Here is an 18,136-nt window from a genome sequence, read left to right on the forward strand (position 1 = left end):
AAATGATAGATTATCAGATACTCAACTAGGTCTGATTTCATTTTTACTGAAACAGGATCCAAGTGGTAAATATAAAGATTGAGTCCAAAAACAATTGGAGGCCCCTTAAAAATGCATAGCGCATTGGATGAAAAGGTTATTGTTGGATATTATTCATCCTAATCAGACAGCTTTTTTACATGGACGATACATTGGATATAATATAAGGCCAGTACTGGAAACAATGGAACACAATTGAAAAACTGGGAAACTAGGCCTGGTATTCATAGCTGACTATGAAAAGGCTTTTGATAAAGTACAACTGGAATTTATATACAAATGCCTGGAATATTTCAATTTTGGAAAATCTCTTATACAATGGATTAAAGTTATACATTGTAACTCCAGGTGTAAAATAGTAAATAATGGCTACTTCTCAGAAAGTATTAAACTGTCAAGAGGAGTTAAACAAGGTTGTCCACTATCGGCATATCTATTTACTATGGCCATTGAAATGTTAGCAATTAAAATCAGATCCAACAATAATATCAAGGGGCTAGAAATCTAGGGGTTAAAAATAAAGGTGCCATTGTACGCTGATGATTAATGTTTTCTTTTAAATCTTTCTATTTAGAACCCTCCTCAGCCTCATAGAGGATCTGGATACTTTTTCTAACCTCTTTGATTGCAACCAAATTATGATAAGTGATATTGATATGATATTACGTATTGGATCACTGAAAAAAATACAACTTTTCATTACCGTGTAGTTTAGCAATTAAATAGTTTAACGGTGATGTGGACATACAGTACTCGGTATATATATCCCAAAATAAATAAATAATCTAACTGCAATACATTTTCATAGAAAGTTAGCAAAAATAGATAAAAATACCTCTCTATTTGTGGAAAAATCACCCTGATGAACGCTTTAGTCATATCCCAGTTGACCTATTTGCTTATGGTCTTGTCTATAACCAGCGACCTGTTTTAAAAAAAATATATGAGCCAAAAATGTTCCATTTTATTTGGAATGGTAAGCTAGACAAAATTAAACAGGCCAATTTATTTAATGAATATGAGTTCGGAGGGCAGAAATGATTAAATATTAAAGCATTTGACATCTCACTAAAGGCATCAGTCATACACAATTTATACTTAAATCCAAACTGGTTCTCTAGCAGATTAGTATGAATGACTCACCCAATGTTCAAGAATGGCATTTTTCCCTTTATTCATATTACAAGCTCTCACTTTAGGTTGTTTGAAAAATAAGAAAATATCGCTATTTTAAAAACAAGCCATAGAAAGTTGGTTGCAATTTCAGCTAAATCCACCAGAAAATATAGAACAAATAATACAACAAATTACAAATTAAAAAATTATTAAGTATAATCTTTGTAAATAATATAAAAAAATAGGACTAGTGGAGTTATGTCACATACGCAGCTAACAAAATTATATGGAAATGTCTGCTCTACTCAAAATTATAACCAACGTATTGCAGTATTACCGAAAAATGGAAGAGGCAAGTGAAAGGGGGAAAAAGTAAGGAACTGTTGGCCCTGCATTAAAGACCAAAATTGGGATAGGGGGCAGCATTTTCACTTTTGGATGAATAGCGTGCCCAGAGTGAACTGCCTCCTACTCTGTCACAGATGCTAATATATGCATATTATTATTAGTATTGGATAGAAAACACTCTGACATTTCTAAAACTGTTTGAATTATGTCTGTGAGTTTAACATAACTCATATGTCAGGTGAAAACCTGAGAAAAATCCAACCAGGAAGTGGGACATCTGAGGCTTGTAGTTTTTCAAAGCTTGGCCTACCGAATACACAGTGGGATATGGATAAAGTTGGACTTCCTACGGATTCCACTAGATGTCAACCGTCTTTAGAGACTTGAATGAGGATTCTACTATAAAGGAGGGGCTCATGAGACCTGTTTGAGTCAGTGGTCTGGCAGAGTGTCTCAGGCTCGTGGCGCGCGCTCCCGACAGAGTTACCTCTCGTTCCAGTGCTTTTCTTCATACATAGGAATTCTCCGGTTGGAACATTATTGATGTTTTATGTTAAAAACATCCTAACGATTGATTCCATACATCGTTTGACTTGTTTCTACGACCTGTAACGGAACTTTTCAAGTTTTTGTCTGGACGAAGTGCTCACGCCTCATGAAGATGAATTAGTGGGCTGAACACGCTAACAAGTGGATATTTGGACATAAATGATGGACTTTATGGAACTTTATGGAACAAATCAGTCATTTATTGTCGAACTGGGATTCCTGGGAGTGCCTTCTGATGAAGAACATCAAAGGTAAGTGAATATTTATGGTGTTATTTCTAACTTCTGTTGACTCCAAAATGGCGGATATTTCTCTGGCTGGATTGGGCTCTGAGCACCGTTCTCAGATTATGCTTTTTCCGTAAAGTTTTTTTGAAATCTGACACAGCGGTTGCATTAGGTAGAAGTCTGTCTTTAATTCTGTGAATAACAGTTGTATCTTTTATCAATGTTTATTATGAGTATTTCTGCAAAATCACCGGATGTTATGGAATCAAAACATTACTGCACGTAAGGCGCCAATGTGAACTGAGATTTTTGGATATAAGTATGCACATTATCGAACAAAACATACATGTATTGTGTAACATGATGTCCTATGAGTGTCATTTGATGATCATCAAAGGTTAGTAATTAATTTGATCTATATTTCTGCTTTTTGTGACTCCTATCTTTGGCTGGAAAAATGGCTGTGTGTTTTTTTGACTTGGCTGTGACCTAACATAATCATATGTTGTGCTTTCGCTGTAAAGCATTTTTGAAATCGGACATGATGGGGAGATTAACAAGATGTTTATCTTTCATTTGCTATATTGGACTTGTTAATGTGTGAAAGTTACATTTAAAAAAAAACATTTTTGAATATCGTGCGCTGCCTTTTCAGCGGAATGTTGTCGAGGGGTTCTGCTAGCGGAACACCTGCGCTAGAAAGGTTAAAGAAAATTGTGATGAATAAAAAGTACACCAGTTTCATTTAAGGATGAATAAATTAACAACATTTACCATATAGATTGCAAAATAGTTGGGAAGAGATTTCTGACGTATCGATTCTATGGTACATGGTTTATGAACTGATGTGCAAAATAACGCTGGATTCATAACTTAGAGTTTTTCAAATTAAAATATTATACATAATTCTTGCAATGTTATATATACGAGGGATACAGCCATCCTAGCTCTGCAGATTTTGCTGCGAAGAGACAGAATCATTAGATAATTTGTTATGGTAATGTCCATTCATAGCTTGATTTGCTCGCAGGTCCAGGAATGGCTGAAGAATTGCAACATTTACCTGGAGCTAACTCTGCAGATAGCACTGCTGGGCGATATGAAATGTCATAGTCAATAGATCAATAAAAAAGTATTACTTTTAGAATTGTATTAATCTTTCATTTACAATCTGTAGAAACTATGAGAATAGAAAGGATCAGAACTTTTGTGACACATCACAGCACAGTTTTAAAATATATGGCAAAAATAAATCCAGTATGGATGGTGTTAGGATATAGATGGGATGGGTTGAGTGGAGCTGAATGGTGGTACTAATAACAACACGATAACTCATGTAAAATATGCCATGTCAGTAAAATGTAAATTGGTTAAAAACTTTTGTGAAACAGCAGTTAAAAATATATGGCAAAAATAAATCAAACTGCATGATCTTCAGAAATAGATGGGAGGGATTGAGTTTAGCGGAAGGATAGGAGTAAAAACAAACAAAATATAACTATTGTAAAATAGATTGTGTGCGTAAAATCAAATCAAATCAAATTTTATTTTCAGTCCAGCCTCTCTCAGCCTATTGCGGACAGGCTGAGCACTGATATAGGGATTGTGCGTTCCTGGTGTAACTCGGGCAGTTGTTGTTGCCATCCTGTACCTGTCCCGCAGGTGTGATGTTCGGATGTACCGATCCTGTGCATGTGTTGTTACACCTGATTTGTTTCACACTTTTTTGGTTACTACATGATTCCATATGTGTTATTTCATCGTTTTGATGTCTTCATTATTATTCTACAATGTAGAAAACAAAAATAAAGAAAAACCATTGAATGAGTAGGTGTGTCCAAACTTTTGACTGGTACTGTACATCCCAAAAATATAAGGGGGATTGGAAATGATGCAGGCAATTACATTGTTGGAAGCTGCAATCTATCTGCAATATTAAAGCTGATGTACCCCATAAAAAACGTCAACTGGTCTATATGTTGTGGCTCTAAACCCGTGCTGGCCTTTGAATGAAGGTGTACCCATGTGCGTAAGATGCTATAGATTAGTTGAGTGTTAGTGTGTATGTGTGTGTGTGTGCGCATGTGTGTGTGTCAGACTTCTTTGTTCCCCTGCTTGGCCAGGCCAGGCAGGTTTTATCTACAGGAAGTGTTTAGGCCAACTGAGCCTCATGTGAGCCGTACTTCCTGTCTGCAGCACAGATAAAGGCAGCATTCAGCAGCGTTCAGAGTGGGTCTGATTGCAACTCTAAACACTCTTTAGTGCCTGGCAGTTCAAACATAGGGACATAACCACAAATATTCAGAAGCCTTGATAGAAAGGAGCACAGTTACTCAGATGAATCCATCTGAAGAGTTGAACCCATGTGTTCAGCTGACTGGGGTTAATGACCACTAGGTGCTGACCACAGTGAGATCTGCATCCAAATAAACACATTCATTTCCCTGACCAATGTGGTTGTAGTGTGATCACATCGGTAATGTATATTGCTCTATTCTATTTCTGTGGGTGACTGTGTACCGAGCTCAATACCAACATGGTATGCACAGAACTCCACACACACAAACGCACACGCACACACGCAAACGCACGCACACACACACGCACTTGCCCAGACAGACAGACAGGGTTAGACAGTGGCTAAGTGTTCCCATGCCCTCTGTCATCCCTCCAGATCAGTTGTGTTGTTCCTCCATAAGAGCCAGTGCCTAAGTGCTGTGACTGTGCTGTGGCGTCATTCAGTCAGGGAGTTGTACAGTAAAGAGTGATGTTTCAGACTGACTTGGTTTAATGAAGCTCTGTAATAACACTTCCCCTTCCAAAATAAGCCCCAATCACAAGACAGAGGAAAGGCAGGGTACAGTGCCATGTGACAGGTCATGTGACACACCACCACTTCCTGTTCTAAATTAGGCCCTAGGTCAACAATGACGGGATGGAGAATTGCATGAATGAGTATGTACAGTACAGTTAGACGTATCCAGTCTTATGGATCTCGCGGATGGGTCATCGTGTGTGTGTGTGTGTGTGTGTGTGTGTGTGTGTGTGTGTGTGTGTGTGTGTGTGTGTATTCCTACCTTGGTGATCTCGGGGTCAGGACACTGACTACTCATGTACTGGCAGTCATCCCTGGTTCTACAGATGTTGTCACACCAGCCACACAGATGACCCTGGTCCTCACGTCCCCAACACTGGGAACAATCCCCACTGCCGACCCCACAGTTGTACACCTCCACTGAGAGAGAGAGGGAGATGGAGGGGACAAAGGGGAGGGCTTTATGCATTAGGGGGCGCTATTAAACATTTGGGATGAAAAACGTTCCCGTTTTAAACAAGATATTTTGTCACGAAAAGATGCTCGACTATGCATATAATTGACAGCTTTGGAAAGAAAACACTCTGTTGTTTCCAAAACTGCAAAGATATTGTCTGTGAGTGCCACAGAATTGATGTTACAGGCGAAACCCAGATAAAAATCCAACCAGGAAGTGCGGCATTTTTTGAAACCGCCTCATGCCAATGACTCCTTATATGGCTGTGAATGAGTTACGAATGAGCTTACGTTTTTCACGTATTCCCCAAGGTGTCTACAGCATTGTGACGTCTTATTAGGCATTTCCATTGAAGAATGGCCGTAAGGGACCATATATAGCATGTGGTCACATGGTGTCTCCCGCAGAAAATCTCGGGTAACTACTGAGGTAGCCATTTTTCCAATCGCTTCTTATGAGAAACCAATTGCCTCGACGGATATATTATCGAATGTAAAAGTTAAAAACACCTTGAGGATGGATCCTAAACAACGTTTGCCGTGTTTCTGTCGAAATTATGGAGCAAATTTTGAAAAAATTTTGGCGTTATAGTTGCAGCATTTTCCGGTCGATTTCTCAGCCAAGCATGATGAAGAAACGGGAGCTATTTCGCCTACAAAAATAATCTTTTTGGAAAAAAAGGAACATTTTAACTGGGAGTCTCCTGAGTGAAAGCATCCTAAGTTCTTCAAAGGTAAATGATTTAATTTGGTTGCTTTTCTTATTTTCGTGAAAATGTTGCCTGCTGCCAGCAGAGCTAGCATAGCATTATGCAATGATAAACTTACACAAATGCTTTTCTAGCGTTGGCTGTAACGCATATTTTTAAAATCTGAGATGACAGTGTTGTTAACAAAAGGCTACGCTTGTGTTTGAATATATTTATTTAATTTCATTTGCGATTTTCATTAATAGGAAAAGTTTCTAGGGGTATTTACGTCCGCTGCGTTATGCTAATGCATTTGAGGCTATGATTACGCTCCCGGATACGGGATTGCTCGTCGCAAGAGGTTAACACAATACATTCTGCTGGTACACATAGGCTATTTGAAAGGGCTCCATTACATCACTGCACGGGCTGCGTATATCATACTGAACCTATGAAACAGATAGGGAAGACAACAGAAACCCAGAGAAACAGAGAGGGAAGACAACAGAAACCCAGAGAAACAGAGAGGGAAGACAAGATAAACCTAGAGAAACAGAGAGGGAAGACAACAGAAACCTAGAGAAACAGAGAAGGAAGACAACAGAAACCCAGAGAAACAGAGAGGGAAGACAACAGAAACCCAGAGAAACAGAGAGGGAAGACAACAGAAACCCAGAGAAACAGAGAGGGAAGACATAACATAAACCTAGAGAAACAGAGAGGGAAGACATAACAGAAACCCAGAGAAACAGAGGGGGAAGACAACATAAACCCAGAGAAACAGAGAGGGAAGACATAACAGAAACCCAGAGAAACAGAGAGGGAAGACATAACAGAAACCCAGAGAAACAGAGAGGGAAGACATAACAAAAACCCAGAGAAACAGAGAGGGAAGACATAACAGAAACCTAGAGAAACAGAGAGGGAAGACAACATAAATCCAGAGAAACAGAGAGGGAAGACAACAGAAACCCAGAGAAACAGAGAGGGAAGACATAACAGAAACCTAGAGAAACAGAGAGGGAAGACATAACATAAACCCAGAGAAACAGAGAGGAAAGACATAACAGATAACCTAGAGAAACAGAGAGGGAAGACAACAGAACCCCAGAGAAACAGAGAGGGAAGACAACAGAAACCCAGAGAAACAGAGAGGGAAGACAACAGAAACCCAGAGAAACAGAGAAGGAAGACAACAGAAACCCAGAGAAACAGAGAGGGAAGACAACAGAAACCCAGAGAAACAGAGAGGGAAGACATAACAGAAACCCAGAGAAACAGAGAGGGAAGACATAACAGAAACCCAGAGAAACAGAGAGGGAAGACATAACAGAAACCCAGAGAAACAAAGAGGGAAGACATAACAGAAACCCAGAGAAACAGAGAGGGAAGACATAACAGAAACCCAGAGAAACAGAGAGGGAAGACATAACAGAAACCCAGAGAAACAGAGGGGGAAGACATAACAGAAACCCAGAGAAACAGAGAGGGAAGACATAACAGAAACCCAGAGAAACAGAGAGGGAAGACATAACAGAAACCTAGAGAAACAGAGAGGGAAGACAACATAAACCCAGAGAAACAGAGAGGTAAGACAACATAAACCCAGAGAAACAGAGAGGGAAGACAACATAAACCCAGAGAAACAGAGAGGGAAGACAACAGAAACCCAGAGAAACAGAGAGGGAAGACATAACAGAAACCCAGAGAAACAGAGAGGGAAGACATAACAGAAACCCAGAGAAACAGAGAGGGAAGACAACATAAACCCAGAGAAACAGAGAGGTAAGACAACATAAACCCAGAGAAACAGAGAGGGAAGACAACAGAAACCCAGAGAAACAGAGAGGGAAGACAACAGAAACCCAGAGAAACAGAGAGGGAAGACAACAGAAACCCAGAGAAACAGAGAGGGAAGACAACAGAAACCCAGAGAAACAGAGAGGGAAGACAACAGAAACCCAGAGAAACAGAGAGGGAAGACAACAGAAACCCAGAGAAACAGAGAAGGAATACAACAGAAACCCAGAGAAACAGAGAGGGAAGACAACATAAACCCAGAGAAACAGAGAGGGAAGACAACAGAAACCCAGAGAAACAGAGAGGGAAGACATAACATAAACCTAGAGAAACAGATGTGCATGTGCATGTTCCAGCACCTCCCACAGAGAAACCATTTGTGCTTGTGTGTTTTGATGACTGAGCAGTGAGTATGGTATGAAGCATTAGTCCTGTAGTAAAGTATGCAGTTCTTCTGGCTGTAGGTCAGTTCTTCTGCTCTCAGGGCTCACATGGCAAATACATGGCCTGTTAACATTGAGAATATACTGGCATCTGGGAGTAGGCTTGTGTGTGTGTGTGTGTGTGTGTGTGTGAGTGTGAGTGTGAGTGTGAGTGTGTGTGTGTGTGTGTGTGTGTGTGTGTGTGTGTGTGTGTGTGTGTGTGTGTGTGTGTGTGTGCGTGCGTGCGTGCACATGCCTGTGTATGCGTGTGTATATTCTTACCGGTCATGGGTTTAGGGCTGTCAATGTATTTGTCCAGGTGTCCCTTTCTCCGCAGGCTGAGGTGAAACACCTGACTCCTCTCCGCTGTGGTCAGCTGCATGGACAGAAACAAGCTCGCTGATTGGCCATTTCACCATACACAACCAGTAAGCATGGCTTTGATTGGCCATACACTAAACATCTTATTTCTGACTGGCACCTTCACCAAGATTGTGTTGAGTGACACATGCTCCTAGGAAGGTGATTGGTTGTACTCACCATCACTCCACTGCACTTGACCTCTGAGACACTGTTCAGCCATCGAGCCTCGTACCGCTGCTCACTCCCAAAGTCACACTCAAGCTCCTCCTGCTACAAAGCAAAACAAACCGAACAGTCCTCATGACAATAAAACCTTCATTTATAAACCAATCAGAAGGCTGTCGCAGTCTGACATCACCCAGGAAAACAGGGGTTTGTGGAAACACATTTTGGGATAGATATTTTGCCTTTAGAAATGTTGCTAGGTCTTTATTTTCCCCATCCTAGCTTGATTGACAGTCTGTTTCTGCTTCAGCCGACTGCTTTGCAATTGGATGGATCCATGCCAAACATTGGCAAGACAACATTGGTTAGACAACATTGGCAAGAAAGCTACAGCAGCAACAGCCTGGCACCAAGGTTACTCCATGTTTTCACATAGTTAGTCATGTTTGTATTGGAGATTGGAGATGTGTCTTTGTTCAGAGGATGTGCTTGTTCTAGTTCCATTATCAGCATAGTAGCTGTTCCATCTAGTTGAGCTAGATACCCATTAGTCGAGCAGGGTTGATCTTCCTGGGTTCATTCTATACATGTAGGGAATAGGGTGTCAACTGAGACATAATAACAGGGACCTGGCTGGGAGAACTGTGTCCCCCTGAACAACTCTGGTAACCATTGACAACCCTGGGAGGGGAAGAATGCAAAACATCTAAATAGAACAGGATAATTGTCCCTGCCAGGCAGAAATTCAGAATCATGTATAATTCATATTCATCATATTCATCAAAATCTGGATGGTAAAGTGTGTGTGTGTGTGCGTGTGTGTGTGACTCTCTATCACAATATAAATCCAGTGGGAGAGTGTGTGAAAGGGCACAGGGTTATAGTTACGACTGACCAGACCTGGCAACTAGTCAGGGATGGAATGTCACATGCTAACAGACAGAGTCAGACCCTCATCACAGATACAATATCAGCTTCTGGCTCACATTCAATATGTTGAGGCTAGGATTGGGGTTATACAGACTGATCTGAAATCAGTGTCTGAAGGTACAAAATGTACAAAAGTAGAAAGATAGGGTGAATAGTACTAAAGATTGCTATATGTTCTTTGAATGTCTCCATATGTCTGTAAATGACTGTATACATACTGAGAGATAAGACATCACAGAACCTGTCTCTAACTGAATGATCGGCTATGAAAAGCCAACTGACATTTACTCCTGAGGTGCTGACCTGTTGTACCCTCTACAACCACTGTGATTATTATTATTTGACCCTGCTGGTCATCTATGAACATTTGAACATCTTGGCCATCTTCTGTTATAATCTCCACCCAGCACAGCCAGAAGAGGACTAGGCACCCCTCGGAGCCTGGTTCCTCTCTAGGTTTCTTCCTAGGTTCCTGTCTTTCTAGGGAGTTTTTCCTAGCCAGCGTGCTTCTACGTCTGCATTGCTTGCTGTTTGGGGTTTTAGACTGGGTTTCTGTACAGCACTTTGTGACATCGGCTGATGTAAAAAGGGCTTTATAAATACATTTGATTGATTGATTGAACCTGGTGGGAACAGAGCTATGAGGTGAGAACCTGGTGGGAACAGTCAGCTACGAGGTGAGAACCTGGTGGGAACAGAGCTATGAGGTGAGAACCTGGTGGGAACAGACAGCTACGAGGTGAGAACCTGGTGGGAACAGACAGCTACGAGGTATAATTTTGGTTCTAACCTCTCCCACACAGTCACTGCAGCTGTCTCAGCTCACTCCCAAAGAGCAACCATTTAGGGATTGATGACTATGATTCCCACCAATCTCCCTCTAAGACCAAGAGTTACTTTAGTCCTATCCGGCTGTACCACATTTAGGATAATATCTAACAAGGGTAAGGGTATACTGTACCTGCTCCACGTTGCTTAGCGACAGGGTAAAGTCTTGGGTTATCCCTGAGGGTGATGGTGGAACATCCTTGGCCACAAGGCTTGGACAGGAAGCAGAATTCTGGAGGACAGGAGGTGACACAAACACTCATGGGTTAAAGAAAACAACGTAAAAAAACTGTCCTGTTTATGTGGCTGAGAGGAGGAGGAGGAAAGAAGAGGGTGAAGTTCTGCTCTGCTCAGAGGGAAACAACAACATCCTAAAGTGGAGGGGCAGTGAGACACACCAGATGGCAAAGATGGCGGAATGATGGCAGAATGGGGCTCCAAGCAGAAGACCTGAACTCAGACTTTATTTCTGACCATCTTTACAGAACCTCATATCGGACTTTTACTTCGATTAAGATAGGACTTTTTTTCCGATTAAGATAGGAATATTATTTTGATGAAGATATGACTTTTCTTTTTCAGTCAGGACATTTATTGTCATGGTATGGCCCGACTAACTCACTCTGACTCACCTAACCACACTCCTCCAGTTGAGTACATCAGTCTCTCTGGACCCAATCAGACCCTCTCCTTTCAGAAACAGCTGCCTGTGAGTGGGGCTCCTAATAGTGGCAGAGGGACTTAGCTGTGTGTTAACACTCTTGGCTCTAACACCAAAGGCAGTAGAAGACTGGGGTGGCTGGCTGTACCACAGCGGTGATGCTGTCAGGGCATAGGTATGCTCTGAGGAGGTGAGGAGTGTCTAGGGGGGCTGTGATAGCTATAATGAACTTAACGAGCTTGTCTTGTCGTAACATAACAATACTTAAAGGGATAGGGGTTCTCATCACAATTAAAGCTTGTCAGATGTTTTTCTCTAAAGAGGTCTGAAAAAAATAGGTTTAATATTGAGCTCAGTCTTCAATGACAGATTTTGACCATTTTGAAAACATCATTACTAACATTCATTTTCTGATAAAGGCACACTCGGGCACAGTACACACTAACTGGACACCACAGCATTGTACATAAGACAGGAAAAACTGTGAAACAGTGAACCCATTCTTCAACACACTGGCTCCAGTGGGCCTATCAAAAGCCACCACGATGAAGAACTGGGAGAGAGAGTTTTGGAAAGGTCCGAGAGGCTTTAACATGGCCCATTATCTCGTTGGGAGTATGTTAACCATGCCTCCCGAGGTTTTATGGGCTGTTTTAAAAATGGCTGACAACAGTAAGATAGCTTTGACCTGGTATGACCACATGACTTGCCGGGCTGTTACAAGGCCAAATGAGAATGGACTGAGATCATCATAGGAGCTTGTGATTGGTTGCCACTGATCTAGGGTTTAGTTGAAGTCTTCCCCTCTAATGTTTAAAGGGGCAATCTTCCGTTGCTACATCTAGTTTTGGACTTATAAATGAATGATATGTACCCATTGATTCTTGAAGAATATAATGTAGAAATGCCTCATGAGCTTAGTTCAACTGTTGTACCCCATCAGAACCCAAAATATAAGCTTGTTTAACCTCAATGTTTGTAAACAAAGTATTTTCATTGAACCTTTATTTAACTAGGCAAGTCAGTTAAGAACAAATTCTTACTTACAATGACGGCCTACCCCGGCCAAACCCGATATGCAAACAAACACTGTATCAACACATGATTAAAACTATAATGTTGACATCATGGATGGTCAGACTTGTATCCACAGCTTTGTTTATGCATTTGAGAGTGGTTACATTTCTTCAGTCCCACACTTCATCGTTTTACTTAAACAATGGCGGGATGCCATTTTGTTATTGTTTCAACTGCGGATTGCCCCTTTAAGGTCAGGACTAGTGAGGAACTGAATCATGCTTATTAATGCTACTTCTAATCTAGCCAGTATGTCTGATTGGAGTGGTTTAACACAGAGGGGTAACTCACCTCTAGCAGGCTGGGTTTGGAGTCGTCTTTAGTGGAGAGGCAAGAGTGGCTGTTTAGGTCCCAGTAACATCTCCACCTGGTGCTTAGACAGCTGATACACCTGAAACACAGGACAACAAACATAGATAACAATTAGACCATCTGACACGGGCCAAACACACACAGATGAGACCTGGAGCCTGTAGTAAACACTCAAACAAACCCAGTGGACAAATCAGTGGACGAAGCAACATCAAACATGGTTACACTGGCACAGAGAGAAGATACTAAACAGAGAGCTCCACTATTCATTAGGACCTATGTAGTCAGGAATCCCAGAGGGAGCTCTATGTGTGTGTGTGCATGCGTGCATGCGTGCATGTGTACGTGATTGCGCGTGTGTGTATGTGTGTACTGTGTGTGTGTGGTTGTGCGTGTTTGTGTGTGCGTCTTCCCAGATAGCAGCCCAAATTGGAACACCTCCACTGTGTGTGTCTCTATTGCCTGCGGGTGGAAGACAGATGTTCCAACACCTGTAGTGACAGCCCCTCCAGTGATTCCCTGTCTGTCTCCATACAACCATACAACCATGGGAGAAGGGGTGCAGCTTGCCGATTAAGATTGGAGAGATGGAGGGGTTTGCAGGAACGTGGAGTGGTGTGTCTGTGTTAGACTTGGGCGGTAAGCCGTATATACTGTATACCGGGATATTTGGAAATAGCCACGAGATGTTTTTTTAATACCGTCAATACCGTTGAAACTATTTATTTTGAGTTTTTTCTACATCTGAATATTTGTAGCTACTTTTTTGCAAAGACCTTAAACCAATGTGTGCAATATGTTAGGAGATAAAGAAGATTGCTTTCTTAATTTCACCTGTCACATCATTTTTCATTGTTTACAAGCACACAACGACGAGAGACCGGAGCCTTGTGAATCACTCACTGTTGTGCAGCACAAGCCATGGGATTTAGTTACAGTATGGAATTCAAAACTAAATGTTTGCCAGCTAGATATCTTATAACTATTATGTTAACTGTCTAAAATGTGCTAAATGCTCTGCAGTTGTGCATTTGGTTTGCTAATTTAGTAGCTAGTTAGCTAAGTGGTTAGCTTCTTCCAAAATCAAGCTTCGCTTGGTAGCAGCAGAGAATCCCCTCCTGGATCAAGAGCCTTGCTGTCTAATATTTGTTTTGTGTGTGCAGAAAACTGTGAGTAGCATTTTTGAGTTACTTGTATAACTTTATGAGCTGGGATTTCAGTCCTGCAAATAGTTTAGGTCAGAGACTGTATAAAGTGTTTGCAATGTGCTTGTTAGCATTTAGTTAGCATTCTCTATGGAATTTTACATGTACTTGCTATCATTTATAACCTTAAGATTACAGAGGCTCAGTGGGGTTTGAATATAGCACCTCTTGTGTTCAGAGCAGGTATTACCGAATATCCTGGTATGACAATCTGGATGCGGCCCAAGCCTAGTGAGTTTTCTGGTGGGGTGGAGGTGATTAGAAGCAGACAACCCACTCCAGAGACTCTTATTTATTTATTTATTTATTTTTCACTAAATGTCTCACTCACAAACACACAGAAACACACACAACACACCCACACACAAACACTCTTTCTAGCTTCTTGTCCTTTCTTGCTTGTCCTATAGAGCCATCCTGAACCCCCCACCGCTGACCCTCACACACAGAATGAACATACCACACACACTGAACACACAGGTGAGCTTTTACTCTCAGGGCCTCTCAGTGAGCACTGTGGTTAAACACACACTCTCAATCATGTCTCTGTCAAGGAGAACGCGAGAATAGACGTTATTAAATGGGGAAGGGGGCAGAGGGAGGAATGAGAGACACAGAGGGATAGTGAGAAGGAGGGAGACAAAGGGTGAAAAAAATGGGGAAAGTGTGTGAGAGAGTGAAAAGATAGAAAGTGGGGAGTGTGTAAAGAGAGAAAGAGAAAGAGAGAGAGAGAGAGAGAGAGAGAGTCGTTTGGTCTGAGAGGAATGCTCCCCATTAGCGCCTCACCTAGAAACCACATCGACCCGGCTGTGAAAGAGCACTCTCAACACACACATACACACACACCATTCTGAATACAAACACACACAGTACCATTTCAAAACAGATGCAAGACCCACAGAACCAGGCTTCAGTCCAAACGCAGTTTGAAATAAGCCCGTATCCGGTTACAGTGTTATGGTGAAATTCTAGTGGACACAGAGAGCCTCTCTCAGTCTTTTTGGAGTTAAGAGAGAGAGCAACTTTTATTTATTTTATTTAACCTTTATTTAACTAGGCAAATCAATTAAGAACAAATTCTTATTTACAATGATGGCCTACCCCAGCCAATCCCTCCCCTAACCAGGACGATGCTTGGTCAACTGTGCGCCACCCTATGGGACTCCCGATCACGGCCGGTTGTGATAGAGCCCAGGATCGAACTCGGGTCTGTAGTGACGCCTTTAGCACTGCGATGCAGTGCCTTAGACCACTGCACCACTCAGGATCCCACAGCTTGAAGTGATTAAATGTGGATAGAGTCTAATCTAATCTGCAGTCTTCATTTAGCAGCCCTGTGCTCTTCACGTGAGAATGGCACTTAGGGCATTATCACCTTCAGCAATACTTCACACTATCAGACCCCACTGTGGACCTCAGAGGCATAAAAGAACACACACACATATTCACCTACTTACATACACATGTATACACACACACAAGTCCATTTTCACACCACTAAACCAATTTGACAAGTGAGCCAAATTAACAAACCCTAAGTTAGCCTCTGAATGCATACACATACACAGTCATTTATAGGTAAACACATACTGTATATTATACTCAAGTCTACTTTCACACCTCCAAAGCGACATGATAAGTGTGCAAGAGGGACACATCCAAATAGTTAACAGATCTGATCAGCATTTACACACACACGCGCACACTTGCACACACACACAAACACACTGATCCAAAGATCTGCTCATGAGATAAGGCAGATCCCGAAACATGGTCAAATACGCAAATAGGAAACCAGCTGGCTGTCCTCCAGAACAGAGAAGCCTCTCTCTCATTTCAATTCAAAGGGCTTTATTGGCATGGGAAACATATGTTTACATTACCAAAGTAAGTGAAATAGATAATAAACAAAAGTGAAATCAATAATAAAAATTAACAGTAAACATTACATTCACAAAAGTTTCATATGAAAAAATACATTTAAAATGTCATATTATGGCTATAGTGCATTCGTAAAGTATTCAGACCCCTTGACATTTTTCCACATTTTGTTACGTTGCAGCCTTATTCTAAAATCTACACGCTCATAACGACAAAGTAAAAACAGGTTTTTAGAAAAAGGAAATATTCCATTTACATACGTATTCAAATCACTTACTCAGTACTTTATTGAAGCACATTTGGCAGGGATCACAGCCTTGAGTCTTCTTGGGTGTGATGCTACAAGCTTGGCACACCTGTATTTGGGGAGTTTCTTCCATTCTTCTCTGCAGATCCCTTCAATCTCTGTCAGGTTGGATGGGGAGCGTCGCTGCACAGCTATTTTCAGGTGTCTCCAGAGATGTTCAATCGGGTTTAAGTCCGGGCTCTGACTGGGCCACTCAAGGACATTCAGAGACTTGATCCGAAGCCTGTGTTGTCTTGGCTGTGTGCTTAGGGTCATTGTCCTGTTGGAAGGTAAACCTTCGCCTCAGTCTGAGGTCCTGAGCGCTCTGGAGTAGGTTTTCATTAAGGATCTCTCTGTACATTGCTCTGTTCATTTTTCCCTTGATCCTGACCAGTCTCCCAGGCCCTGCCGCTGAAAAACATCCCCACAGCATGACGCTGCCACCACTGTGCTTCACCGTAGAGATGGTGCCAGGTTTCTTCCAGACGTGACGCTTGGCATTCAGGCCAAAGACTTCAATCTTGGTTTCATCAGAACAGAGAATCTTGTTTCTCATAGTCTGAGAGTCCTTAGGTGCCTCTTGGCAAACTCCAAGCAGGCTGTCATGTTCCTTTTACTGAGGAGTGGCTTACGTCTGGCCACTCTACCATCAAGGCCTGATTGGTGCTGCAGAGATGGTTGTCCTTCTCTGGAGCTCTGTCAGAGTGTGACTTTCGGATTCTTGGTCACCTCCCTGACCAAGGCCCTTTATTTTTTATTTTAATTTTACCTTTATTTAACTAGGCAAGTCAGTTAAGAACAAATTCTTATTTTTAATGACGGCCTAGAAACACAATGACGGCCCTGTTCAGGGGCAGAACGACAGATTTGTACCTTGTCAGCTCGGGGGTTTGAACTTGCAACCTTCCGGTTACTAGTCCACTAGGCTACCTTGCCGCCCTTCTCCCCCGATTGCTCAGTTTGGCCAGGAGGCCAGCTCTAGGAAGTGTCTTGGTGGTTCCAAACTTCTTCCAGTTAATAATGAGGGAGGCCACTGTGTTCTTGGGGACGTTCAATGCTGCAAAAATGTTTTGGTACCCTTCCCCAGATCTGTGCCACGACACAATCCTGTCTCGGAGCTCCAAGGACGATTCCTTCCACCTCATGGATTGGTTTATGCTCTGACATACACTGTCAACTGTGGAACCTTATATAGACAGGTGTGTGCCTTTCCAAATCATGTCCAATCAATTGAATTTACCACAAGTGGACTGCAACCAAGTTGTAGAAACATCTCAAGGATGATCAATGAAAACAGGATGCACCAATTCAAGTCTCATAGCAAAGGGTCTGAATACTTATAAGTTATTTCTGTTTTATATTTTTAATACATTTGCAAAAATGTCAATAAACCTCTTTTTGCTTTGTCATTATGGGGTATTGTGTGTATATTGATGAGGAGTTGTATTTTTATTTAATCCATTTTAAAATAAGGTTGTAATGTAACAAAATGTGGAAAAAGTCAAAGGGTCTGAATGCTTTCGGAATGCACTCCATGTACAGTGTTATAACGATGTGAAAATTGTTAAAGTAGAAAAGGGAACATAATAAATGTAAATATGGGATGTATTTACAGTGGTGTTTGTTTGTTCTTCACTGGTTGCCCTTTTCTTGTGGCAACAGGTCTTGCTGCTGTGATGGCAGACTGTGGTATTTCACCCAATCGATATGGGAGTTGTTCAAAATTGGATTTCTTTTGTGAATTCTTTGAGGGTCTGTGTAATCTGAGGGAGATATGTGTCTCTAATATGGTCATACATTTGGCAGGAGGTTAGGAAGTGTAGCTCAGTTTCCTCCTCATTTTGTGGGCAGTTTCTCTCCTGCCTCTGTGGTCAGAAGTCACGCTGACATACAGACCATACAGGCCACAGCCTCTACATGAAAAAACATCAACAGAACCAACCAAAGCTCCTACTTACAATTTCCTT

At 41.7% G+C, this 18,136-nt stretch overlaps 1 protein-coding gene across 1 annotated transcript in view; it reads right to left on the bottom strand.

The window, feature by feature from the left end:
* LOC139368810 (plexin-D1-like) overlaps window positions 1–18,136 on the bottom strand; it is a 111,357-nt gene that overhangs the window by 70,182 nt on the left and 23,039 nt on the right. The window contains exons 8-12 of the mRNA XM_071108180.1: window positions 12,777–12,876; window positions 10,881–10,979; window positions 9,002–9,094; window positions 8,744–8,837; window positions 5,357–5,514 (exon numbers count right to left, since the gene is read on the bottom strand). Coding sequence (XP_070964281.1) covers window positions 5,357–5,514; window positions 8,744–8,837; window positions 9,002–9,094; window positions 10,881–10,979; window positions 12,777–12,876 — 544 coding nt within the window. The remainder of the gene's footprint in view (window positions 1–5,356; window positions 5,515–8,743; window positions 8,838–9,001; window positions 9,095–10,880; window positions 10,980–12,776; window positions 12,877–18,136) is intronic.

Source organism: Oncorhynchus clarkii, chromosome 16 (assembly GCF_045791955.1).
Source record: "Oncorhynchus clarkii lewisi isolate Uvic-CL-2024 chromosome 16, UVic_Ocla_1.0, whole genome shotgun sequence".
Classification (NCBI taxonomy): Eukaryota; Metazoa; Chordata; class Actinopteri; order Salmoniformes; family Salmonidae; genus Oncorhynchus; species Oncorhynchus clarkii.